General features: G+C 46.9%; 1 protein-coding gene across 1 annotated transcript; it reads right to left on the bottom strand.

Moving 5' to 3' along the window:
* On the bottom strand, positions 1–27,517 carry ERCC3 (ERCC excision repair 3, TFIIH core complex helicase subunit). The gene is made up of 15 exons (XM_040474758.1): positions 27,407–27,517; positions 26,838–27,043; positions 25,948–26,184; positions 24,067–24,116; positions 23,498–23,633; positions 22,925–23,089; positions 22,237–22,441; positions 19,779–20,093; positions 14,438–14,622; positions 10,930–11,132; positions 10,167–10,263; positions 8,939–9,056; positions 4,581–4,699; positions 2,259–2,411; positions 1–435 (listed from the first exon to the last, which is right to left on the bottom strand). The coding sequence occupies exons 1-15, from the start codon at positions 27,432–27,434 to the stop codon at positions 304–306; spliced, it is 2,349 nt and encodes a 782-aa protein (XP_040330692.1). The 5' UTR covers positions 27,435–27,517; the 3' UTR covers positions 1–303.
* Positions 27,518–27,642: the final 125 nt, after the last annotated feature.

Genomic DNA, 27,642 nt, shown 5'->3' with positions numbered 1-27,642 from the left:
GTTGTTAAATGTTCCATTTATACACCTTAAACATTACAAAGATTTATATACAGGAATGACCACTCCCCAAGATTGAAAAATGGTCTAGAAACCCCCAAAAATATAGTCTCCCAACTTTTTCAAAAAGCCCTGGATGATTCACAAAGACAGAGCCAAGCTCTCGATGCATCTTCCTCAATACAGTTAACAAACACTGCATCTAGATCATGTTGGCCAATGCCAGAGGAAAGATTATGATATGGAAAATCCCTCTCCAGCGTTGGTGCTGAGCACCCTGGCTTGACCTGGGTGACCTTGTGGCCATCATTTCCTGAATCGCTTGAAGAGTGGGTGCACGTGCTTCGTGGAAGTCTTGCCCCGTGACGAGTGGTACTCCATGTACACGGTGTCGTCGGCCCCAGACATAGAGCTCATTGTGCCAAAGCGCCGAGACACCTGGGGGAGGACCCAGCCCAAGGTTAGTTTACAAGGGGAAAGACACTCCTTTTAGAACATTTATAATTGTAGTAAGTTTTTCAAAGTTTTTAATATTTTTTTAGAACATTTATTGACTACTTACTATGTCTCAGGTATTATACTAAACAGTTCACATGCATTTACATGTTATTAACTCATCCAATCCTCCCAATCATTATAATCCTCATTTTACAGATGAAGAAACTGAGGCACAGAGAGATTAAGTAACTTGTCCAAGATTACACAGCTCTTAAAGAGACGGGATTTCAACTCTGGCAGCCAGCTTCAGATTCCCTATTCTTAACCATAATGCTATTCTGCCTCTTACTAACAATTTATGAACAGAATTTTTCAACAGTGAGAACAGTGGTCCCCCAACAGCTCAAGACTCCACCATAAGGTTTTGAATCAAGTGGAAAGCCAGAAAGCCCTGGGCTTGAATCTTGGATCTACCTCTCACTGTGGACAAATACTGAATGTCTGCACCTCAATGAACTCATCTATAAAATGGGAACAGCCACATCTGTCTTGACATACATGGTGTGAACAGAAATCATACAGGCAGGGTTTGACCCAGAGCCTTGCACACCACTTGCACCAGATTACAAGCCTGAGGACATACAGGCACCAAGCAATGCCAGCCTGACCTTAGGTGACTCCCTGGTTGGTGGGATTGACCAGGCATTCCAAGGACACAGTGAGAGGCAAGAAGTTTCCCTGAAGCATCCATGAGGGAAGGCTCAGACACCTCCGAGCTGGTCTGGTCCCCCAGTCTCAGTCTAGAGGAAGGGCAGCACCTCCCAGGGGACAGTGTATTTCTTCCTTTACCCCAACCACTGCTCACCTCTTAGCTCTAATATCAATATAGTTTCCAACGTACCTGACTACACCGTACTTTTCTCTTGGAAGAGCCGGATAAGAACTCCCCATAATGGTACTTTCATTAGTTATACCATATTATATAGGGCTGGGCACAGGCAGGCATTCAGTAACTATTTGTAGAATAAATGGAAAGTTCACTATTTTCAGAGAACTCTACATATTTTAATTAATTTTATTTTAGAGGCAGAGACAGAGCACTAGCTGAGGAGGGGTGGGGGGGGGGGACAGAGAATCTCAAGCAGGCTCCATGCTCAGCGTGAAGCCTCTATGGGGCTTTGACTTGAGCTAAAATTAAAAGTCAGACGCTCAACCAACCCAGCCACCCAGGTGCTCCTTTTTAATTTTTTTTTATTTAAATTTTCTTTTTATAATGTGAGAGAGAGAGAGACAGAGAGACAGAGAGACAGAACTCTACATTTCTCAAGATAAATACTGAAACTAGCTGGGAGAGGATCCTTAGACCCACCTTACTGGAGAGCTTACTGGACTAGACCCACCTAAGCTGGACAGCTTAGCTCTATTACTGAGGAGGAAGCCAGAGTTGAATTGGCCTGTGCAAGGCCCTGGACGGCGGGCCCAGGCCTGCAACACCCCCTCCTGCAGCCACCTGGGAGCCGGCCTGGGGCCACATTTGCCATCCTGGGCTCCCCCATTCTGTGCACAGAGCAGGGGGCCAGCCACAGACTATGGGTGTGGCCACATGAAACAGCGTGTCCAGAAGGAAGGATGCACCGAAAGGTTAACGGGGGCAATTTCTGTTATTTTCTTCTCCACAGCTTCCTGGTCTTTCCAAGTCTTTATGGAGGTCGCACAGGTGTGCACGCGCACCTGCACACGCACAGGGGACGCAGTGCATGCGGGCGCATAAGAACTCTGTCCTTTGGGAGAACTGGCAGGTGGGGCCTCACCCGCTCACTCACCTGGCTGGACCTGGAGCCAAATTCTCCTGCCACCACCTCTTCCTCTGCATCCAGGTCAGTGGCTGCCAGGACCTTCTGTAGGAGCTGTTGTTGCTCTTCCCTCGTGGAAAACGCCAGCTCTTCGTCCTCCATACCAGCCAGCTTTGTGATCACCTATAAAGCCGAAATCAGCAGGCCATATGGCCCCTTCTGTTTTGCTTCCCTCGGACCCAGCTGAGCAGGTGGCTAAAAACGGAGAGCTCCTCTCTGGCAATGCAGAGACCAGCTTCAGAGCCATCTGTAACAGGGAGCTTAACTGATGACTGCGGGGCAGGAGATGGGAAGGAAATTCCAGAGACACCTACTCCCAGAACCGCAAATCCATAATCACTTACAGACGACCAACGGGACCTTGACAACTCTAATGCGCCCCCGTGGCAGTATTCCACCTTGCACCAGGTAAAGGAAGGGACCAAAGATGGAGGGCACAGCCTGCCGCCCTCAGGAAGGGTCTTCAGCCCCCTGGGCTTGGCCCATAGGACTTCCAGCAAGACGGCACTTAGAAATGAGAGCATATCGGGGCGCCTGGGTGGCTTAGTCGGTTGAGCCTCTGACTTCGGCTCAGGTCATGATCTCAGTCTGTCGGTTCGAGTTCTGTGTCAGGCTCTGTGCTGGCAGCTCAGAGCCTGGAGCCTGCTTCAGATTCTGTGTCTCCCTCTCTCTCTGCCCCTCCCCTGCTCATGCTCTGTCTCTGTCTCAAAAATAAGTAAAAACATTAAAAAAAAAAAAAAAAAAAAAGAAAATGAGAGCATGTCAAGGTGGGTTTGCAGCACTTTCTTCTAAGACAGCAAGAGAACAGCATGTAGAGATGTGGTTTTCCCTTCTTTGGAGGTGACTCACTATGAGGCCTACCAATTCCTGAAGAAAGCCAGGACTGATGGCGTAGAGAAATCTTGGGGGCGGGCCCCCCCCAAATCTTCTCATAATTTTAATGAGAAAAAAAGGCCTAGAAGTAGGGATCTGGCTGAGCCCTTCAGGAGGCCACAGGCCCAGAGCATAAACATCGGGCGTTTCTGCCCTGGCCTGACCACCCCTCTGGGAAGTCCAGGGTCATGATCACAGGAGCTCTAACCGGGCTGCTCTCAGCAGGCGGCTCTGAAGGCAAGCGGGGCAAAGGCCCCTCCGACCAGCAGACAATCGCAGGTCCAGGTGCCTTTCTGCCAAGGGCACCTTCCAAAAAGCCCAGGACATGACCTGATTTGGCACATGTTCTCTCACTGGACTCTCCAGGGATCAGGACGTATGAATGTTACTATCACCACCTACTTTTCACAGACACATAAAAAGGTCATAATGCAAATCCTTCAAAATACAGTCAACCATCCTGTCCTCTAGCCCAGCATGAGAAATCTGAAATTGTCACTGCTTCCAGCTAAAAAAGGAGGGGTCAGACGGCCCTGACCTCTTATCTACGGTTAATGACAGAAACTGGCCAACCTGAAAAAGACACAAGCGAAAGGATCTGAAAAGGCAGCCTGCAGTCTTCTGAGAACCAAGCATCTGGGAACCTACATGTTCTAGGGGTGTCCTTTTAGTCCCCAGCTTCCAGCACCCTCCATCCACCCCCACAAACAAAAACCTTTAGGGGCACAAAATCGTGACATAACCTTTCCACTTGTGTCAACAGAAGAGAACACAAACATGGCAGCCGGTGGAAGTCAGCCAAAACGTTAGCACCTCCCAAACTGCACAACCGTGGGTTCATAGCGCATGGACACCTGTGCCGTGAGGCCCCTGAGGCTGACTGACAGCACAGCTCGCCCAGCACCTGGCGGGGCGCCCCACTGGAGCCGACCTTGTATCACAAATCAGGTGTGTGAACAACCTGGGAAACCCTGAGCTCCAGTGGACAGCCACTGCTGGTGCAGGAAAGTAATCCCAAGGGGCTCAGGTTGGCACAGTGACGGCCATAGCTCTGAGGTGTCCCGAGTCCTGCCAGGAAGCACATCTTCCTGCTGACAGCTAACATTCTTCTTCCAAGACAACTGTAAAATCTGAACAAGTAGACACTCCAGACCCCTCACTCCGGAGGCCCCATTCTTTAACCATTCACTGTGGGAAGCCCGGGGCAGGAAGGGATCCTGCACAATATTTTCCCTCAAAGTCCCCGGCAATTCGTGCAGAGATACAGGGAACGTGAGGCGGGGTTTCCAATGCCCTCATGCTCTGTGCCTGCCTAAGCTGTCCCCCAGTGGTGCCGATGGCGGCTCCCCCTTCTCCTGGAGGTGCGGGCACAAAGCAAGCCTCGGTTCTATTCTCACCACGCATTTAATGAATACATACCTTAAAGCTATAACCCTGGTCTACCAAGAACCTCTGCCGCTTGGTTGAGTAAGCCATTTCCTGTGTGTCCTGGGACACCAATGAGTAGAAGAAGGCATTGTACTCCTCTGCCACCATTCCTTAAGGGAGGCAAGGAAAAGACAAACATCATATGACTTCACTCATGTGGAATTTAAGATACAAAACAGGTGAACATAAGGGAAAGGAAGCAAAAATAAAAACAGGGAGGGGGACAAAACGTAAAAGATTATTAAATATACAGAACACACAGAAGGTTGCTGGAGGGGCTGTGGGAGGGGCGATGGGCTAAATGGACAAGGGGCATTAAGGAGGACACTTGTTGGGATGAGCACTGGGGTTATACATAGGGGATGAATCACAGGAATCTACTCCTGAAATCATTTTTGCACTATATGCTAGCTAACTTGGATGTAATTAATAAAATATATATATATAATAATTAATATTATATATGTTATATATAAACATAAATAAAATATATTTCTTATAATTAATACTATTTATATATATTATTATTTCATACACACACACATACGCACATATGTAACATATATAAAAAGAGAGAGGGAAGGAAAAAGGACAAGATTAGCTGTTACGATGCCTGGAAGCAAGGCTCCAGGGCTCAAAAGTACGCTGACCCCGCACAATGTGAGAGTTAGGGCGCTGAACCCCTAACCCTGAAGAGCTGAAAACCCACATAATGTCTAATTCCCCCCAAACTTAACTACTAATAGCCTACTGCTGACCAGAAGGCTTACCAGTAATATGGAATACTTGATGAATACGTATTTTGCATGTTATATATATTACATACTATTTTTAGTATAAAGTAAACCAGAGAAAAGAACACATTATTAAGAAAATCGTGAACAAAAGTACACTCCCAGTACTGTAGTTATCCAAAAAACCCCCACAGCTCAAACTACAGTTCAAGGGTCAACCACAATGCAGTGGGAGAGCTTTGCAGTCAAGGGGCTAATGGCCTGGACTCTGTGTGGGCACTTACTTCATCAAAATTAAAAATGTTTGGTTAAAGAACACCATTAAGAAAGTGAAAAAACAACCCACAGAATGGGAGAAAATATTTACAGAGCATGTATCTGATAAGGAATTTATATCTGGACTATATAAAGAACTATTACAAGCCAATAATGAAAAGACAAATGACCCAATTATAAGAAGAGCAAAGGATCTGAACTGACATTTCTTTTTAAAGAAATTTTAATTGTTTGTTTATTTATTTATTTTGAGAGAGAGAGAGAAAGAGTTCAAGCAGGGGAGGGGCAGAGAGAGAGGGAGAGAGAATCCTAAGCAGACTCCGCACTGATAGCAGAGAGCCCGATGTGGGGCTTGAACCCATGAACCACAAGATCGTTACCTGAGGTGAATTAAGAGTCGGAGGCTTAACTAAGCCACCCACGTGCCCCTGAACAGACCTTTCTCCAAAGAAAATATACAAATGACCAATGAGCCCATGAAAAGCATTGAACATATTAGTCATCAGGAAAATGCAAACCACAACCACAATGAGGTACCACCTGCCACTCCCTCGGATGGCTAGAATCAAAAAAGATCAGGGCGCCTGTGTGGCTCAGAAGGTTTAAGCGTCTGACTTGGCTCAGGCCATGATCTCATGGTTCATGAGTTCGAGCCCCACGTTGGGCTCTGTGCTGACAGCTTGGAGCCTGGGGCCTGCTTGCGATTCTGTCTCCCTCTCTCTGCCCCTCCCCAACTTGCACATGCTCTCTCTCTCCCTCTCTCTCTCAAAAATAAACAAACATTTAAATAAAAAAAAGTTTTAAAGAAAGGTTATTACAGCTATTGTCAAGGATGTAGAGAAACTGGATTCTTCACACATTGCTGCTAAGAGTGTCAAATGGTGCAGCCGTTCTGGAGGATAGTCTGGTAGTTTATTAAGATGTTCAACAGAGTTACCACATGACTCAACAATCTACTCCTAGTTATACCCAACAGACCTGAAAACATACGCCCACACAAATTTGCACATGACTTTCATAGCAGCAGTATTCCTAAGAGCCAAAAGTGGAAACAACCCAAGTGTCTGTCAATAGAAGAACGAATAAATAAGACATACAATGGAATATTATTCAGCATTAAAAAGGAAGGAAATACTGATACATACTACAATAAAGATGATTCTTGTGAAAACATCATGCTAGTGAAAAAGGCAGTCACAGAAGACCCAGACTGCATGATTCCATACATATGAAATGTCTAGAATGAGCACAATTATCAAGGTAAAAATAGTCGTGATTGCCTGCAGGTGGGGCTGGGAGGCAAGAAGAAAGGAAGAGTTACTGCCAATGGGAAAGGGTTTCTTTCCTGCAGCGATGAGAATATTCTAAACACAGACTGTGGTGATGGTTACACACTTTGCAATTATATTAAGAACCAATGGGGGCGCCTGGGTGGCTCAGTTGGTTAGCATACAACTTCAGCTCAGGTCGTGATCTCAAGGTTCGTGGGCTCAAGCCCTGTGTCAGGCTCTGTGCTGACAGCTCGGAACCTGGAACCTGCTTCAGATTCTGTGTCTCCCTCTCTCTCTGCCCCTTGCCCACTCACACTGTCTCTTCCTCAAAAATAAACGTTTAAAAAAAAAAAAGAACCAATGAACTGGGGCACCTGGGTGGCTCAGTCAGTTAAAGTGTCTGACTTCAGCTCAGGTCATGATCTCACAGTTTGTGAGTTCGAGTCCCACGTTGGACTCTCTGCTGTTAGCTCAGAGCCCACTTCGGATCCTCTGTCCCCTTCTCTCTCTACCCCTTCCCTGTTCTCATTCGCTCTCTGTATCTCTCTCTCAAGAATAAACATTAAGAAACAACAAATTAATGAACTATACACTTCCAGTGGACCGACTATATGGTATGTGAATTCTGTCTCAATAAAGTTGCTTGAAAAAAAAAAAAAGAAAAAAAACCCCCAAAAAAACAAAAACCCAGGTCAGAAAAAAAACCTAGAGCAGAAGAATGATCACAGAAACTAGGACAGAAAATACTGAAGCCTGTAAAACCTGATCCTTCTGGAAAATCTGCACATTTTGCTTCACAGTCCAAATGTCAGCAGGTTCAATATCTGTGTACTGCCTCTGAATTCAATTGTTTCTTAGTCTTACAAGAGCTCACAGATGCAAAGATAGCAGCCAAATACGTTACATCAAATAGTATTTTTAAAAAAACAAATTCTACTCAAATTCAAAGGGGCTTTAAATGTAGATTTGTTTCTTTTGGGGGGAGGTAATGGGTAAGGCATAAGTTAATGAGATACATTCACATATACTAGCCAGATGATATTCCTGTCAATTTATAAAAGCTATTGTTTCTCCAGCAGCCTTTTACAGAGTTCTATTATATATGGCTCCCTCCTCACAAGAGTCCTTCAAGAGTCCTTCAAGAGGACTGTCACTCCCACTCTGGATGGGAAAGCAAGGCTCAGATCGGCAAACTACCTGCCCAAGGTCACCAGGGTGGTCTGGTGCTCAAGTTCATGCTATTTCTACTAACATGCCCTGTCTCCAGTTTAAATACAATCAGCCACCTCTTAAACACATTCTACAACAGTACGATTCCAACATATGCCCCTACCCTTGTTTCCAGTCACCCTAGCAGTCCAGCTGCCCCTAAGGAAAGCGAATTCCCTGAGGACAGGGCCTGTGTCCTGGTCTTAGGGCCTGCCTGGTACCAGGAGGAGAGACGCGGCCACTCTAAGAGTCAGTCCCTGCCACACCCACCATTAGGGTCAGGGCCCTCTCACCACAGGTAACAAGCAGAGACTCCGGCCTTGCACCCTCATTCACTAAGCACGACACCCCTGCTGCGAGCTGCCGCCCAAGGCAGGACTCTTCACAGGGTGCGCGCAAAGTATCCCCATGTGGCTGCCGGAGCTGCTCTTTCCAAAGCCCTCCCCAACTCCTGACTCAAGGCCCAGGGTTCAGTTCCAGCTCCCACATGGCACTGGCGGCCCAGCTCTGCTTCCTGCCTTTTATGTCCACAGCACTGCACACTCACACCGCTTCCCTGGCCCCTGATGGCCTACCAACGCGACAGCTCGGCTTTGAGGACACCCAACGCGGAGCAGGCAGCTGCCATGGAGAACGCCCACAAAGGAACTCCAAGGCCAGAGAAAGAACATGAGCCACGCTGATCTTGGTCGTTGCTTTGGGACCCCTCCTTGTGGCATCTACTTAGCCGGGGTCCCGGCATCCCGGGGTGCCTGCTCACCACCACGAGCATGCAGGCAGCACAGCCCTACCCTCTTCTGAGTCCAAGTGGCTCAAAAGGAAAGACTTGCTGGAGCAGAAGGCGTAAGGCCGCCTTTACCTTTTTTGGCTCGGAGCACTCGCCCCAGCCTCTGGGCCTCCTGCCGCCGGGAGCCACCATGAGATGAGATCTGAATGAGAACATTTGCTTCTGGCAGATCAAACGATGTGTCACCCACCTACAGAAATGAAACAGCGTTGAGTTTGACAAATTTTTTTTTTGTTTGTTTTTTATCTGGGACAAAAAGAAAACAATCAGTTGACCTGGAATTTAAATAAGCTCTAAAGATAATTGAGAGAGACAAACCCATCCTCTTCCCTCTGCACCAGGGTCCTGTGGATGAAGGCAGGCCTCTAGGACCTTCTGTGAACTCTCCTGAGAGCTGTCCTAAAGAAGTGGGTCAGGACTCCCAGTCCCCACCGGCCATCTCATTTATGCTCCCAGGCCAGGCAGCTAGGGACCAGAGACAAGAGGGCCTATCGACAGAGATTCTTTGTAAAGGATTACTCTTCTTTTTTGCTACAGAAACATGTATGCACAAAACCATCTACACTGGTGACTGGAGGTCAATGAAACCATCAGCACATGTTGGGACACAGGACCTGTCAGGGCCCACTGCCCACACCAGGCTAGATCTGGTCAGGGTAGTGGCCTTGGCTTGAGGGTTCCAACCATGGAGGTTCCCAGCACATATCTAAGTGTGGTACTTACTAACCCAGCTATGATCAACTTTATTGGCAAACCGGATTTATTTTGAGCTTTGGGCCTGTTCTAATCTGAATGCCTGCTCTACACTCTTCGGCCACAGCTTCCAACAGTATCACCAAGCTGGGCCTTTGTGCATTCGCACCGTGCCTACATCCACTGCCCACCGCACCACGGCACACGAACAGCCAGGATGAAGGTTGCCCACAGCCCACAGGAGGCAAAAACTCCACAAAGAGAACCTCATCTAAATGTCCACTTCTGCCAGAATAGGTAATGAAAATTTTCCCCTGGGATAGAGAAAATACAATTTAAAATTCCTATATCCCCAAAAGAAGTGGGGAAAACCTCAGTCAAGCAAAGAGACTTTATAAATTGTCCACAACACATTCAACCCCACAAGTGCTCCTTCTGCTACCCATCAGAAAGCATTCCTGTCACCAGACACTGGAAACATGGGAATGAGAAGTGACACATGACGTCCCTTCAACAAACATGAATTCATGGCCCTCGCAATCACCCAGTGTCCCCTCTAGCCCTGGGCGTGCTGAGGCCTCACCACCACCCTGCAGGGCACACAGACCTTGGATATGAAGATGGTGTTGATTTTGGGGTTGTGCTTGAAATTCTGGAGAATCTGCATCCTCTCTCCCTGGGATGTAGGACCATAGATATAGGGTCTAAAGAAGAATGAGGTGTGTTAGGAGGACCACAGAATCACCCCCCAATTAACATCAGTGGGAAAAGGAATTCTTGCAAGGTTGCTCCCTCCCGGGAAGCCCTCCACCATGCAAGAATATCAGAGGGAGGCCCATAAAAATGAGGGGCTATAGACCCTCAGCCAAGGTTCTGGTCACCACTCTCTTCAGGATTTCCTCCTTCACTTTTTTCCTTGAATCCATGTCCCTCAATCTAAGCTTAGTGTCTACACAAGCAGTGCTAACACAGCATCCAGGTGGGACTAGGGGCCACTGAGGACACCGCTGGTGTTTCCTGAGAAGCTCTGTCTAGATGCAGGGCTGGCTGGGATGCTGGCCCAGCCAGCCTTGCCTTCCTGTCCCCTGTACAGTCTGACCTCAGCTCCACCAGAGTGCTCACTCGGCCTGCCATTCCAGATACCAACTTGTGCCCACCTTCGGAGCCCAGCTCATAGATGGAGCCCCACCAAAGCAGCATGACTCTGGCCCCTGACCCCTGGGCTGAGGGTGACCAGGCTGCTGCAGAACCAGACCTTCAGACCCTAAGAGAACTTTGAGAGGCAAAGAAGGAAAACCAGGCACCTTCTGCACTTGGGTTTGGGGGAAGATTAAGCTGCCTTGGGGCAACTCCAACTCTTCACTTCTTACTTGTTCAGCCTAATGGCATATTCTTTCAGGGCAAACACATTGTCGGCAAAGACAATAATCTTGTCATTCCTCCTTTCATGAAACTTGATCAGAAACTGGCAAGCTCTGAATTTGTTGGGGTTCATGGTATACAGCAAGATTCGTTTCTTCGTTTTGATTGCCACATACTCCCGGTAAAACTCAGGAGACATCGGGCACCAAACCTGCGACACAGTAAGAATCAAGGGTCAGTTTGCAAATTTAAACATCACACAACTGGAAATTTTTAAAGACCATTAATTTAGCAGAACTAGCTTTAAAACAAATCAAAACAAAATCAAGTACCTAATGTTGAACAAGGACACTCTCATATTTATCTCTTAACACATAGATATAATAATAATTATTATTATTACTATTATTATTAATGTTTTATTTATTTTCGAGAGAGCACAGCAGGGCAGGGGCAGAGAGAGAGAGGGACAGAGGATCTGAAGCAGGCTGTGCACTGACAGCAGCAAGCCCAATGTGAGGCTTGAACTCACAAACCTCGAGATCATGACCTGAGCTGGTCAGATGTTCAACCGACTGAGCCACCCAAGCACCCCAAACACATGGATTTTTAAATGCATCGATATCTGGGGAATTACTTTCACACCAGCTCCAAGTAAGTAAAGGAAACCAGATTCTCAACCAGTGGTCCAAGTAATCCCTCCCGTTTAGACCACACCTCCACACACAAGTCTACACACAGCACTGCTATGGAGAAGCGCACACATACCTCCTAGCTCTGTCTGTTGAATTAGCCTAGCAATGACATCCTAGGAGTAATGAAAACACCTAGCACCTAGATCTTGGTTTGTAAATTCCATTCTTTGCTAAAAGGGCACCTTGGAGAAATGGCTGATTTCCAGGGCCAGAATAGGTAGGGAAAGTACCAGATAAACCTAAAATACCTTGCTGTGCCAGAAAGCAAGGAAGTGCTCAAAGAATGGGGACATGTCAAATGGATACAGGAGCCAGGCTGAAGGGGTCCCACTGGTCACATCTGAGACAATTAGATCCTTCAAATAAGAATGACAGGAACACTCTTTGGGGCCTCCTCTGTGCTAGGCCCTTGTGCATGGGCTACTGGCAAGCTTAAGGAAACTCAGACAAATATACTCAAGTGCCATGGGTTTTAAAGGTCTCAAAGCTGTGAACACACAAAAATGACCCTCTGGAAACTTTGCATTGAACAGGCCACAAAGCCTATCCTGACAGGCTCTGAATTCTGGGGTGTGACCAGTGCCACTTTTGTGTGATCACCACAGACCATTTCTTCATGCTGCAACCACTGTGGACTCAGCTGCTGTCGCTCCATGCCTACCACTGGCCTGAACTCGAATTCATAGGTCTCGCTGCCACTGTTTTCTGGTTCCCCCTGGGCTGTGTACTGTTATGACTCCGTTAGGATTTCTAGTTCTTTATAGCCAAAGCAATTCTTTTTCCACAGTAAAATCTTTAAAATCATGCATTTCACAGAACATGAATGGTCCACAGACATAGGAAGCAATACTCAAGGTCATTAGTAAACAGGAAAATACAAATTAAGGTCATAAGGAATACCACTTTCATACTTAGTATGTCAGCAAACAATTAAAAGAAAATAAAACTCAGTATTATGTACTAGAGAAGATGTGGAGTAATCTCACTCACCCGTGATGAGAGTGTCAGCCGGTCCAATACTTTGGAAAACAGTGTTTTCTAGGACACAACTAGTGAAGAGAACAGCCACACAGCCTTTGACCCAGATATGCTACCTCTGGGTGTATGTGCCAGAGCAGTGGCCTTCACAGTTGAATCATTTTAGGCCACAAACTAAACATTCATATGCATGAACACAGTTGTATTAAACATATACTCAAGAACAAAAACAAAAAACAACATCTACCCTTAATGTACTTATGCATTTTGGCAGATTCTATTCTTTCCTGATAATGACCCGATAAAGTAATGTCACCGCCTACTATGGGACCACAGTCCACAGTACAAACAACACTGCTTTAGAAAAAAATGACCCAAGGCCCCAGAAAACAGATATAAAAATATTTGCAGCAACACTATCACAACAGCAAAAAAAAAAAAAACAGAAACAAAAACAAAACACTAAGCTCCAAATTTATGAAGAATAAATCAGTGGCTTCCTAGGGCTGGGAGCAGAAGCAGGGATTCATGGCAAATGGGCATGAGGGAAATTTCTGGGGTGGTGACAGGGTGGTGGGAAATGCAATTCGAAACTGGAGGGTGAGGACAGCTACATAATTCCTTACACTGACTAAAATCACAGAATTTACTTACTTACAACAGGTGGATGTTATGAAACATCAACTTAACACCTCAATAAAGCTGTTACAAAGACAAACTTAGCAACCCAAGTGTCTGTCAACATTATTTTTAGTGTTGTGTAGTATTTCATCATATATCCTGTTGTGGTATATTTGTACAATGGAATACTGCAGAGCACAGCTACCTGCATCATCACAAAAGTAATACATTACGCAAGGGATAAAAGTACCAAGCAAGGGACAGAAGTCATACGAGAACACACAAAACTAGGTTCTATTTTCATATACAGGAAGACTTTTTTTGAAGGCAACGCTAAACAAAGTAGGTGATGGAAATATACACAAGAGGTAAAATAATAAAGGGAGAGGATGACAAGTTCTGTCGTGGGACAGTGAATCCCCTGGCAGGGGAGGGGAGACACAGCTGGAGAGGATTAGGGCCCTCAGAGATTCCGGCAATGCTCTGTTTCGTAGGATGCGTGTTGATTATGAAGAGGCAACTACAGGGTAAGGAAGTTTTCAGCAGAGCAAGTCTACCTGCACAGGTTCCTCACACTCACCGTTACCCAAGAGGCCCCCTTCTGCCCTTGTGGGACAGAGGCCACCTGACCCTAGCCAGTGAGTGACAGTCATTTCAAGTTGCCAGGAAGGATGTTTGCAATTGTTCCTTCTGAGAAGACTTACCTTTGAATGCGTATTTTCAGCATTTACCTGTGCAGGTATTCACTGTGGAACAAGACTGGGACAATGTGTTTCCCAATGTGTTTAGAAATGATGTAGGCCACAGGTGCCTTCTGGGGACACCAAAACCAAGAGGCTTTGACCCTGGGGTGGCCTGGATGGTGGCCCACACAGGAGCACCCAGGAACTCCTCAAAGGTGAGGGTGGGCAGGACCATCCAGAGGTGCTCACTCCCAGGGAAAAGGAGGAGTGGATTTGGAGGTCAAACTAGCCTGGATTACCATCCCGACTTGAGCACTCACTGACTGTGTGCCCCTGGAAGGGGGTTTTGTTTCACAAGTCTTTGGAGTGGGTAGAACACTGCCCACCTCACAGGGGGACTGAGGGAACAGTATAAAGTGGCAACACTTCTGCTCAAGTCCTGACTGTGTATCTGCCCATGGGGAGGGGACCTGAACCATTTCCCCTTAACCATGGGTGGAATCCCTCTCTCGAGGCCATACCAGGAAGGGGAAAGCTACCTCGGCACACTGGACTTTGGCGATGTAGCCATTGTTCTGCAGCTCCATCCAATTGGCTTCGTAGAGCTTGGGGCCAATCAGAAAATTTAAGTCGACAATTTTGTCATCTTCCCGGACGAGGGTGGCGGTCAAACCCAGCTTGCAGTGGGCCTGCACGATGGTAAGCACCCGTCGGAACATCCTGGCTAGGGAAACAATCAATGCATTCACACTGTCACTTTTTTTTAACATTTTTTTAAATGTTTATTTACTTTGAAAAAGAGCACAAGCAGAGGAGAAGTAGAAAGAGACGGAGAGAGAGAAACTCAAGCAGGCTCTGCACTGTCAGCACAAGGTCCAATGTGGGGCTCCATCTCACAAATCATGAGATCATGACTTGGGCCAAAATCAACAGCCAGAGGTTTAACCGACTGAGCTACCCAGGTGCCTCAACACTGTCACTTTTTTAAATGCTCAAGTACCACACACAGCCTTGCGACTTTACACGGGCCTGTGACACTAAGTGGGCTAACCCCGGGTTTCTGAATCATAGGAACCTGGCTCTAGACCAGAATGACTAGGCAAGAACACTTAATCATCACTTTCAGACCTGTCCAAAAGAAGGAAGAAAAAGAGAACAAAAGGGAGAAATGGCTTTAGGGAAGCTCCAAATCAGTGAGCCCCAGGATCCTTCCTTGTAACAGCTAAGCTACCAACAGGAGTGCAAATGGCGATCTGAAACACGATGTAACACTTAAAACACCAGTGAGCTCCAAATGATGCAAGGAATGCATTCATCCCAAAACTTGTACCCAGGATACCAGGAAGATGGCTGGGTGACCATGGGATCAGAGAAACAAAAGGAGCCGGGTCTGCTGGACTTCCTACCATCTTCCCAGAAAGCAGGAGACAACAGGGAGACATGAAACCCCAGTCACCCTCCTTAGGAAACTCCCTTCTCTGAGCTTTCCAATTAGATTCATCTGGTCCACCAGCAACCTCCTGTCTCTGTCTGGAATGTTCTAATTCTGGTTTATCAAATTAAATAAACACATAAATGGGATTAAGATACTAATTTCAAAAAGAACCAATTAATGGGTTTCCATGGGCTCATCCTTTAAAAATACTAATACTCCCGGGGCGCCTGGGTGGCTCAGTCAGTTAAGCATCTGACTTCGGCTAAGGTCATGATCTCGCGTTCCTGAGTTCGAGCCCCAAGGTCAGGCTCTGTGCTGACAGCTCAGAACCTAGAACTTGCTTCAGATTCTGTGTCTCCCTCTCTCTCTGACCCTCCTCTGCTTGCAATTTGTCTCTCTCTCAAAAATAAGTAATAAAACATTAAAAATTTTTTAAAAATACTAATATTCCAAAAAAAGGTTAAAATGTTTGTGTTTCGCTTATCTTATAATACAATTAAAAGTGAGGTTAGTGATACTGCAGAAACAGAGGTTAACAATCTGAGGAAGGAAGGGTCAGGCTGCACCAGAACACAAACCAAAAACGTAAGAACAGTGAGATAGCAGAAGACTGTCTGGGCCCCTAGTAAGTGTCCAGGTCTTCCAAGCTTAAGGTGGTTTGCACATACACTTGAAGACAAAGACCAGCAGCATAGTTATCTCCAAGGACTGTGCTGCTCCAAAAAAAGGGGAGCCAAGGGCCGCAGACCAGGCTCCTCGTGTCAGAAGGGCATGGCAGCCAAGGCAATGGAGACAGCAACCTCATGCGAGTGCCAGGGAGGCAGCGCTGGGGACAGCCCAGAGATGCTATCAACCCAAGGGAAGCATGAGTCCGCTCCCTGCCTGGATACTCTGCAGCCAGAAAGAAGCCCCCGCTGTGGCATCTGCCCTACAGACCAGCCACGTCCCACTACCACATTCTCCAACAGCCATAGGGCTGTCAGGAGGAGGAACCCACATATGACACAGTGTACAGATGGTTAAGTTTTTACACAGCTATGTCCCTGTGAAATCACCCAGGTCAAGATAAGTGTTCCTAGCACCTAGAAGCCTCTCCTCTGACCCCGCCTGTCAATACCAACACTCCCCCCTCAAAGGAATCACCATCTCACTTGTCATCCAAACTTTGTATTAATAGAATCACAATACATATTCTGTGGATGTGATCTGTTTTGCTGTACATGTCACAGGTGTCAGTTGTCTCCCACTTCGTCCCTAGTCCAAGCACAGTGCTTGATACATAGTGGGTTCTTAATAAATACTTCCTAAAATAATGAAAGTGGCACAGTGCAGTAAACACTTAATACATGCAAGTCTGCAATTACTGATATTTTATCAATACAGTGAGTGACACGATAGGACTCTTTTTGGACGATGTCTAAAAGAAAACAGCCATCTTTACCTCTTGAGATAAATCTCAAAGATTTATCATTCTACCTCATCCAACGTGGTATACTTGTTTAACAATCAAGAATCTTGCTGTGATTTGTTAGAATTCCCTAATTTAACATTGGCTCTCTGGCCCAGTGAGCATGGCCAGGCCAAGGATCTCACAAGAACACAACTGAACTCAGAATTCTATTTAGAGCTGTTTGGTTTTACTCTCCTACCCAGCCAGAGACAAACTGACCCAGTGAATCAGGAAGAGAAAACACACAGATGGCAAGCATGAAATTTTGTGGGGTACACCCTGTATCCTCATCACCAGACAACCAATCTCAAGCCTGGCTGCCGCCCTCTGAAACCTGGGACCTAGGCTAAAAACGAACATCAACATAAACTAAGTACATACTCAGGTTTCCCAAGTTTCAAACACAGACTCCAAATGAACCACTGCACAGCACTTCCAAACTCATTTGTAGGATGTGATTCTCTAGGTCATCGATTTCCAATCCAATCAGAGCCAGTAACCTCCTGCTCCTTAAATTTTTTTTTTTTTGGAGTTTAGTTTTTAAATTAGCACACAGTAAAAAGTGACCTTTCGCTGTGGGTGGATGGGATTGGTTCTCTAAATTTTAACACATGTGAAGATCTGTGTAACCACCACCACGATCAGGATACAGACAAACCCATTACCCCCAAAACACTCCCTCCTGTTCTCCCTTTACAGCCACACCCTGGCACCCACTGATCTGTTCTCCATCACTAGTTTTGTCTTTTCAAAGGCACTATACACTATATAACCTTCCAAGATGGGCTGATTTCGCTCAGCAAGTACCTCTGAGATTTCTCCAAGTTGTTGCATGTAGCAACAGTGTGTTGTTTTGTGGCTGAAAAGAGTTCCAGGGGAGGGACCTTCCCATTTGTCTATCCAGTCACCCACTGTTGGGCATTTTGGTTGTTTCCAGGTTTTGGAGACTCTGACTAAAGCCCCTAAGAACATTCATGTACAGGTTTTTGTGTGAACCTGAGTTTTCATTCTCTAGGACAGATGCCCAGGGGTGGGCCTGATGAGTCACATGGCAATTTTCTAAGAAACTGCCCAACTTTCCACAGTGACTGTACATTTTGTGATTCCTCTGGCGGTGCATGCCAGCTGCTCTGTACTCTCGTCAGTTATTGTCAGTATTTTCCATCGTGGCCACTCTGATGGGTGTGTGGCAGCATCTCGTCGCATGGTATTAATGTGCACTTCCCTCAGGGCTAATGACGCGGAATATCTTTTCAAAGGCTCCTAGGCATCTGTATATTCTCTTTGGTGAAATGTCTACTCTTGTCTTTTGCCCATTTTCTAACATCTCTGCCACCGCCAGAATGTCTAACTGGCAATCAAATGAACGTGCCTAAAGCCGAACCCCTGCACTCTGCAAACCTGTTCCTTCTACAGCTTTCCCCAGTTCTGTAGCTTTCCTTCCAGTTGCTCAAGCCAAAACCCATATGGTCATCCTTGATTTCTCTTTCTTTCAGGTCTCAGGGCCAGCCTGTCAGCTCTGCCCTCACAACACATCCAGAAGTAGATTACCTTTATTCTTACTGGTTCAAACCTCTTGGTTGGGCCCATCCAGCTGCTTCTACCCTTGCCTCCTTCCGTTTATTCTCAGCACAGCAGCCAGGGTGGTACTTTCATAGTACATGACAATCAGATCATGTCACCCTTTGCTCAAATCCCTCAAATGGCTTCCCACCCACTCATATAGTACAAGCCCAACACCCTACAGTGACCTACGTATAGGATTTGGCCCACACTCTATCCTGCCTGGCCCTCTCTAACCTTGGCTTTGGCTGCTCTCCTCTATGTCCCTCCTGCCGCATAGTCATCTTGCTGCTGTCGGACTGTGTCAAGTACTCTCCCACCTTGGGACTAATGCTGCCCTGTTCCTTCAACCTGAACAACCCCCAATCCCTACGTGGCTTGCTGTGAACATCGATAGGTACCCTCAGACATGCAGAAGGGCTGGAGGGGTTCTCATTAACTGAAAAGAATGATGCTAGGGCCACCTAGGCAGTATTTTGAACACTATGTGAAAATGCCTCTGATTTCATTTCATGCAGAGAAATCCCTAATTTACATTTAACTTACCAGAGCTTCCCCTTCATTTGTTTTATCAATGAATACTGGAATACTATGTGGCAATAAAAGGGCAGATACTACCAATACAATGTTATATGGGTCAACCATAATGCAAAGTAAAAACAGCCACATCTAAAAAAATATATATTATATGAGTCTGGAAAATAAATGAAATATTTACTATTATATATAACATACATTCCTTAAAACATATATGAATTATATATCATATGATTCACATTATGGTATTTCTCGAAAAGGCAGGTCAACTATAGAGACAGGAAGCACTTCCATGGTTCTCTGGGGCTGGAGCTGAAAACACTGACTGTAAATGAGTATGAGGGAGAGGTTCTAAAACTGGATCACGGTCACGGCTGAACAACTCCATAAACCTGTGAAAAATCTTGAATTGTACATTTCTAATAGGTAGTTTTTACTGGTGGAAATTGTATCAATATAGCTATTTTTTTTAAAAAAAGACTGCCTGCAACACTTGGAGAAGTTGGGCTTCTGTAACGTATCAAGGATCAATACTTCAATTCAGCCTTCAAATAAAACAAACACCATTACGGCAAGGACTTCAGTGCTGCTGGTCCAGTTTTCACAGCACCATAAGCCAACCGGTTAAGGGTAAACTGAACTACAACAGTAAGATTGAGGAAGAAGGGAAAAGCCATTTTCTGAATGACTACTGTGGGCCAGTGATTCACGAAGCTGTCTGCCACCCACCCTCATGCCCACCCCCCCACATGCTTCGGACTTACTTTAAAACTTTACCCAGCAGACCTTTCTAGCAAGACAGATGAACTACAGAGCAGTCTTCCCTCCACCCAACGAACAGAAATCAATTTTTGTCTCTGCAATGAGCAGGTAGCTCGGCTCTCAGCCTGCTTACCTGGTATGGTATGTACTTCATCCAGGATCATGAGGCCCCACTCCTGAGTTTTGAGCCACTCCATGACTCGCTCAGCCTCCCAGGACCTTTTGGTGGTGTGGCCCAGCATGGAGTAGGTGCTAATGGCAATGGAGCAGCCGATGGGCTTGTCCTTGGCATCGGAGGTGAAGCGGCAGATCTGGCTGTCGTCAATGGTGGACCACATCTTGAACTGGGCTTTCCACTGCTCCACAGACACAGCTGAGTTGCCCAGTACCAGACAGCGCTTTCTCACGGTGCAGGCAGCTGTCACACCAACCAGGGACTTGCCAGCACCTATGTGAAACCAAAGCAATGCCACCCAAGGCCAGGTTGCAATGAAAGACAAAGACAGGGGTGCCTGAATGGCTCAGTCGATTAAGCGTCCAACTTTGGCTCAGGTCATGATCTCACGATTCGTGAGTTTGAGCCCCGCATCGGGCTCTGTGCTGACAGCTCAGAGCCTGGAGCCTGCTTCGGATTCTGTGCCTCCCTCTCTCTCTGCCCCTCCCCTGCTCATGCTGGTCTCTCTCTCTCTCAAAAGTAAACATTTAAAAACATTTTTTTGAAGGACACAGACAGAATCCACACACAAATCTGGGTGAATTACTTGCAATAACCCTCACAGCCGATACCATGAGGCACTTCTTGCTCCAAGGTCTGTTTTCTTCTCTATAAAAAGGAGACACGTCCAGCTCACGCACAAATGTGACAATTAAGAGAGACAGGCACCAGGCCCTCCTGTGGCATTTTCCATGAATTTTGTTCTAATGTTGAAATCTCAAAACTCACCAGAGATAAGAGACCCTCTTATTGCTGAAATTGTGAACACGAGGAAACGAAAGCGGAGGTACACGTGGCCCCCGCCATGGGAAGGTGGTGCCTCAGAGGAAAAGTGTGCCTGGCACACAGACCACACCGAGGGCCCAGTACAAGGCAGCTCTTAGACTGCACAACATGCTGGGCTGAGAATTCAGGCATACGGGAGATGTGTACACTACTGGCAAAGACAGAGGCGAAATTCCAGGGCTTCCAAGTTTACTATCTTCCACCATTTGAAGATCAAGATAAAAATCAAGCTATTCCTTTAAACAGCATTTCCTCCTTCACCAGGCATGTGCATCAAAATCACCCAGGGAGATTAAAAAAAAAAAAAAAAAAAAAAAAAAGAATGTGGAGGCACAGGCCTCTCCCCTGGAGATTCTAACCTCCTCAAGTCTGAGGTAGGGCCCCCAGGTGAATGTGCTGTGACCTCTGGCCAAGAACCTCAGCCAGGACCTGACATGACTTAGGACAAATGATATCAGACAGGTGCCAAGGAGGCTATACTCTCCTTTCTTGGATGTGCACACTGTAATAAGCCATCCAGGAATGAGCAAAGCTTCTCTGCTATGAAGTCTCCAAATACACACACTCACAAGCTGATTGCAAAGGATGAGACCCTAACTCCAGTGTATAAGATATCACCTGCCCCTGCAAGTGCAAGCTGGTGCAGCCACTCTGGAAAACAGTATGGAGGTTCCTCAAAAAACTAAAAATAGAACTACCCTATGACCCAGCAATTGCACTACTAGGCATTTATCCATGGGATACAAGTGTGCTGTTTCAAAGGGACACATGCACCCCCACGTTTATAGCAGCACTTTCAACAATAGCCAAAGTATGGAAAGAGCCCAAATGTCCATCGATGGATGAATGGATAAAGAAAATGTGGTGTATATATACAATGGAGTATTACTCAGCAATCAAAAACAATGAAATCTTGCCATTTGCAACTACGTGGATGAAACTGGAGGGTATTATGCTAAGCGAAAATAGTTACAGAAAGACAAAAATCATATGACTTCACTCATATGAGGACATTAAGAGACAAAACAGATGAACATCAAGAAAGGGAAACAAAAATAACATAAAAACAGGGAGGGGGACAAAACATAAGAGACTCATAAATATGGAGAACAAACTGAGGGTTACCGGAGGGGTTGTGGGAGGGGGGATGGGCTAAATGGGGAAAGGGAACTAAGGAATCTACTCCTGAAATCATTGTTGCACTATATGCTAACTAATTTGGATGTAAATTTTTAAAAATAAAAAATAAAATGAAAAAAAAAAGACAGCACCTGCCCCACATCACTGTCACTGCCCAAGATCTTACACATTGCTTAGTCGATGTGTTTACCATCTGTCTCTACAACCAAAATGAGCTCCCCGAGGTCGGAAGTGTTGTTCTATCCACCACTGTATCCCCACTGCTAAGGTCAAAGCCCTGCACACAGCAGGCACTCAAATATCTGTTAGGTCACGGATCAGGGCGTCATCTGACCTCAGCTGCTCCCTGGCCAGGTATGATTTAGAGAAGGGCACACAAAGGAGAGCGACAGAAAGCTGGCAGACCATGACAGAAGAGTCTGGCCACCTTCTTCATTCAGGTGTCACTTACCACAAGGAAGAACGATGACCCCTGAGCGGGCACGTCCATTCCCAAACATCTTCCGTAAGCTCTTTTCCTGATAAGGTCTAAGGACGGCTGTGGGTTTCAGGTCAATGTTGATATCAGGGTTAACAGAATCATTCCGGAAGTCATACTCTGCCAACAGGGGGTACTCCAGGTGGATACAACGTTTCTGGAGCTCTTCAATCATTTCCTGGGGAGTGAGCATGGAAGACATTTATAATCTTGTTAAATCCAAAGCATGCTCATAAACTATGCATAATCCAAGGGGGTTAATGGTCAAGAAGACAGCATTTTATGTAGGCTTTTACAATTTCAGATCTTGATCTGCTTGATATCAAGTAGATATCTGCTTGATAACAGCTGGGTTAAAGCACAGAAAAGCAACTCAAGTTAAGGACACAGACAAAATTAAATCCAATCACCAAAATGCCACCAAAACCACCAAAATGCCCCTCAGACACTTCCCACATCTCCCAGGAACTTGTGAAGACTGACCCAGCAGCCAGAGTCACAGGACACTCAGATCTAACCCCATCAGGAGGAAAGATGCCACAGCTCACAGACACCATAAAGGAGAAAGCAATTTCAGGAAGACACGGGGATCCCTTCCTCTCACACAGACCGCAGAGTCCATGCAGGGCTGGGCTGCTTGGAGAGGGGTACATTCACTAACCTGCTTGACTTCAAAAGATACTGTCTGGGTCTCTTCTTCTTCTTCCTCATCCTTGTCCATTTGTTCGTAGAAGTCAAACAGGTCTGTGGGGATATCAGATTTTCCCTGTGGGTCCGTCACCCGGGAAGTGGAAGGCCCACCACTGCCCTCAGCAGTCTTGGCGATCTGTAAGAAAGGCAGGATCTGAACCTCTGTGCAACAATGAAACCTCATGCCACCAAGCAAGAGCCAAAGTTGAACAAGCAACTGCAGCTGTAAGAAGACGGGAGGGGTGTCTGGGTGGCTCAGTTGGCTGAGCATCCGACTTCAGCTCAGGTCATGATCTCGTGGTCTGTGAGTTCGAGCCCCGTATCAGGCCCTGTGCTGACAGCTCAGAGCCTGGAGCCTGCTTCGGATTCTGTGTCTCCCTCTCTCTGCCCCTCCCCCGCTCATGCTCTGTCTCTCTCTCTTTCTGTCAAAAATAAATAAACATTAAAAAAAAAAAATAGTAAGACAGCAGGGTCCCAAGATGCAAATGCTGAACTGAATGTCCCAATGCTCCCACTACCAAGGGTGACCCAGGAGCCCACTTACAGCCGACTTGCTCGTGAACGTCTCTGTGATGAGCTCCGTGGCCTCCCCGTCAGAGTTCCGCAGGCGGCACTCTCGGATCACCGGATCCTGGAGAAGATGCTGGATGACATCAGGGTGGGAGCTTTCAACGAAGTACCTAAAAGAGGGGAGGGAAGGAGGTGACTACTGAGCAGTACACCATTTCCAGAAGGTTCTGTGGCTCATTTGATCAGATGGGCTGGAAATAGTGGCTCTGTGCTTTTCTCAATCTCTTAGTCTCCCATACCCTTGGCCAGATCTGAGCTGCGAGCTACTGGCCAAGATATAACAAATGAGGTTGTGGACAAAATCTGGCTTTGAGGTCAAATAAGGAGTGGCCTGAGCCTGAGCGTCACTGCTCGGGAGTGGGGAACACGGTGGCCAGTAAATGAATTCCCAGTTTTGGTCACTTCCCTTCGCTCATCCCTTCTATCCCCTTACTCAGGGGAGCAGGTGCTGGTGCAGACAGACAGCCCACAGACATCAGCTCCTTGCCACTTGCTCTGCACAGGGCACAAGTGCCTTGGGGGGCTTGTCACAGGATCCCTTACCTGTTGTGCTTCAGGACCAGCTTGACTTTTCCGTAGCTGACAGTACACAGCTGCAAAGAGTGACAACATCCAACAGGCACAATTAGCAATACTCGGCTCACTAGAGACACATTCATTAGTGGGCATGTCTTACTACCTACCAAGTGAAGACTTCAGTTTACCCAATGTGCAATCCTAAAGAAGTCAGGTCTGCCAAAGGTGAGCTTTTTCTTATTAAACTCTACTCTTGAGAGTAAAACCTTGCTTTTGCCTGGCTCTTTCTGATGCACATCTTAATTTATAAAATGCTACGTAAAATCTTTTATTTTCCCTTCCCTTTTCTTCTCCATTCCCACAGGCCCCAACCTAATCCAATGGTTCATCCAGCCACACCAGCATTATTACAGGTCCCAGCACAAAACTGGCACAGAGCATGTATTTAGTAATTGCTGTGTAAATTAAATGCAAAACCCCCTGGCCTCCTCACCAATGTTCCTATTTCTCCCAACTAGAATGTAAGCTTTGGAGTGCCTGGGTGGCTCATTCAGTTAAGCATCCGACTCTTGATCTCAGCTCAGGTCTTGATCTCACAGTCAAGAGTTCAAGTCTCACACTGGGCTCTGTGCTGGACATGAAGCCTACTTAAAAATAACAATTAAAAAAACAGAATGGAAGCTTCTTGACAGAAGAGACTACAGCTGAAATCTTCTAGGTTCCCAGCAATCTTTAGGACGGAAAGCAGCAGAGGTTGTGTGGTGGCCATGGAGATCTGCCGCTCAGCTCTCAGGCTGTGACCAGCCCCTGCTGCTGCCCTTCTGGATCCCCTGCTGCATTATACCAACACCTACATTCCTGTAGGCGGTTCCAGGCCAAGACTGAGCACAGCCAGTGTGCTAATGCAGGGTTCATTCCAGCAAGGTGAGGCCCTTCTCCCTGGGCACCTTTCCGTATCACAAGAAGACAGAACTCCTACGAGGGCTCCTGTCAGCTTCCCTGAGATCGGATGCATCACTGTACTGACGGTCTGTGGCACTCACCAGATCTGGGGGTCTGAATCCAACTCCCTTAGATCAGCTGAAGGTGACAAAAGCCACTGTCATCTATTCTGAATGGCATTGACCTGTCTCTCAGGACAAACCCAAGCATGTCCAATGCTCTTCATATGGAACCCTATCCACTTCAATATTTGCAAGTTCTTTTTGATTTTCCCTAATGGAAAGTGTTGACTATTGGTCCCGTGCAGGAATTCAGCCTTAGACAGAGTTTACCACTTATATTAGTCTGCTCAGCTGCTGTTCAAAACACCACAGACTGGGTGATTTAACAACAGAAACATTTCTAGAAGTCCTCCATCAAGGTGCCAGTGATTAGTTTTTAGTTAAGGCTCTCTTCCTGACTACCTTTTCACTATGTGCCTATATGACCTCTTCCTTGTGCACATGCAAAGAGAGCACCTGAGCTTTCTGGATGACTATTCTTAAAAGGATGCTAATCCTATTGGATCTGGGCCCCACTCTTATGATCCCATTTGACCTTAATTACTTCCTCATTACAAATATAATCACATTAGGGGTTACAGCTTCATATGAATTTTGGAGGGGACACAATTCAGTCCAAAACACCATTCACTTCTGGCTGCATTCCCAAATAACCCTGGCCAGAATGGGCCTGAATTAGTATCCCCAATGTGTTAGTGTTCATTGTATCAGAGCGCTCATGAGAAGTGTGGCCTCAGCAAGAAGAGATCCAGAAGAGAAGCAGCTGTGGGAATCAGTTATGTCTCTCCACACGAGATCTGAATGGCATCTTCATGATGGCCACAGGTTGACAATGGGTAGTACCTGTCCACTATTAACACATTCACAAGGAAGGCAAAAGCGCTGGCCTTAGCTCCCCACTTGCCTTAATAAACTGAATAATTCCATCAGGGACTCCCGTCTTGCTGAGCTTCCTGAGGTATTCAGTGATGTCACTAGTTTGTAGCCCAACACTGACAGCTGCATACAGGGAGTAGGCAGTTAGTTTGTACTCATGCACGTGGGTTGGTCGGCACACTGGCTCTGCAATAGCCACCAGGAAGTCTTGAGCATATTTGTAAACCGGAGAGAAGGCTTCTAAGAAGATGTGGCCATCAGGAGCCTAAGAAACACCAAATGGACATGACAGACAAAACAAAAAACAAAAAAACCAAATGAAGTGTAGAGACTATTAGACTCTTTCCCACACCATTACCCAGAAAAGATAAGCTGCCCAAAAAGGGATCTTTAACACCAAGGATATTTTTGTAAGCCCTCCTTCAGCCAACTGTGGGCCTGTTACTTTAATCAGATCCAAGGAATGGAGAGATTAGAAGAGCAGGTTTCCGAAGTCGGTTTCCACTCTTCTTCACAGGGAAAGCCCACCTTATTGGCTATCTTCAATGTACCTTTAGGTTAGTTTTCAAACAAACGTAGACTATTACCTACTTCGAGCTAAGCAACAGAGTAGCCTAGCAAATATATAGCTTCCATTACTTTTTGTAGATGGGTAATTAAAATGTTACACAATAAACAGCATTTGCTCAGTAAATAAAAAAGTATTTCCACGCATGTGGTAGAACTGAAGGGAAGGGGAGAAGGAGGGGCTAGAAACGAAGGCTAGTGTGCCCTGGGTACCTGCTCCTTCTCAGGCTGCTCAAACAGCATGTGTGAAAGCCGTCTCCCAGCCAGCTCTGGAGGGCAGTACCCTGCATTTCCATTTGGGGTCCAAAAACCGAACCAGCTTGGCTCTGCCCTGGCGGAGGGTATGCTTACCACCCAGAGGGGCCTCGAGGTGTGGTCGTCCTTCAGCGGCATCTGCAGCCTGTAGTCCTTGGCTCCATATTCATCAACTTTGGTGCCGGACTCATCCACCTGCTTCCCAGCCGCCGAGGGGACCGCTTCCTGAGAGTCGTTCCCGGGGACGTCGTCGTCATCTTCTTCTTCATCCTCGTAGTGCCGCTTCTTAGACTTCTTCTTATCTGCAGATACGGACACAGAAGTGAGCGCAGCAGGAGCCTAAGGTTCCCTCCGCACTGTTGAGTGACATTTCGAAGGAACCTGGCAGCAGCCGTACTTCATTCACCAACGCCATGCACCCCTAGCCAAGAGCCACCTGCGTGCCGCTGGCGTCCTCTCCCTCCAACGCTTCCCACCCGGCCCACGACGCAAGGCGGCCCAAAGGTCAGGGATCGCCCCCTGCCCAGCAGCTTGTCGCGACAGCATGAACAGGCCGCGAGACACTGCGGGGCCGGCAGCCGCTGAGAAGCCCGGAGCGGCTACGACACAGGACGACGGGGAAGGCGAGTGCAGGCAGGCCCCAGAGCGCCAGCGCCACGTCTCACCACGGTCTCCCCGGTCTCTTTTGCCCATGTCAGCAACAGCACCACACAGCCGGTGCCGCCGAGTCTCCGCGGCGGCTGCTCCCAACGGGGCTTCCGGTTCACACCGGACGCTCTTCCGGCAAACGCACAGGAAGTCCCGCCTCTGGGCGCCGGGTCGTTGGGTGGGGAGCTAGCCGGGAGACTAAGGGGCGTCTGTTGTGTTCCCGTGTTGCAGGCCCTTTTTCCCCAGCCGTTTT

This window comes from Herpailurus yagouaroundi, unplaced genomic scaffold, assembly GCF_014898765.1.
Source record: "Herpailurus yagouaroundi ecotype Mexico unplaced genomic scaffold, PumYag 140, whole genome shotgun sequence".
Classification (NCBI taxonomy): domain Eukaryota; kingdom Metazoa; phylum Chordata; class Mammalia; order Carnivora; family Felidae; genus Herpailurus; species Herpailurus yagouaroundi.
This window is presented reverse-complemented; position numbering and strand designations above follow the sequence as displayed.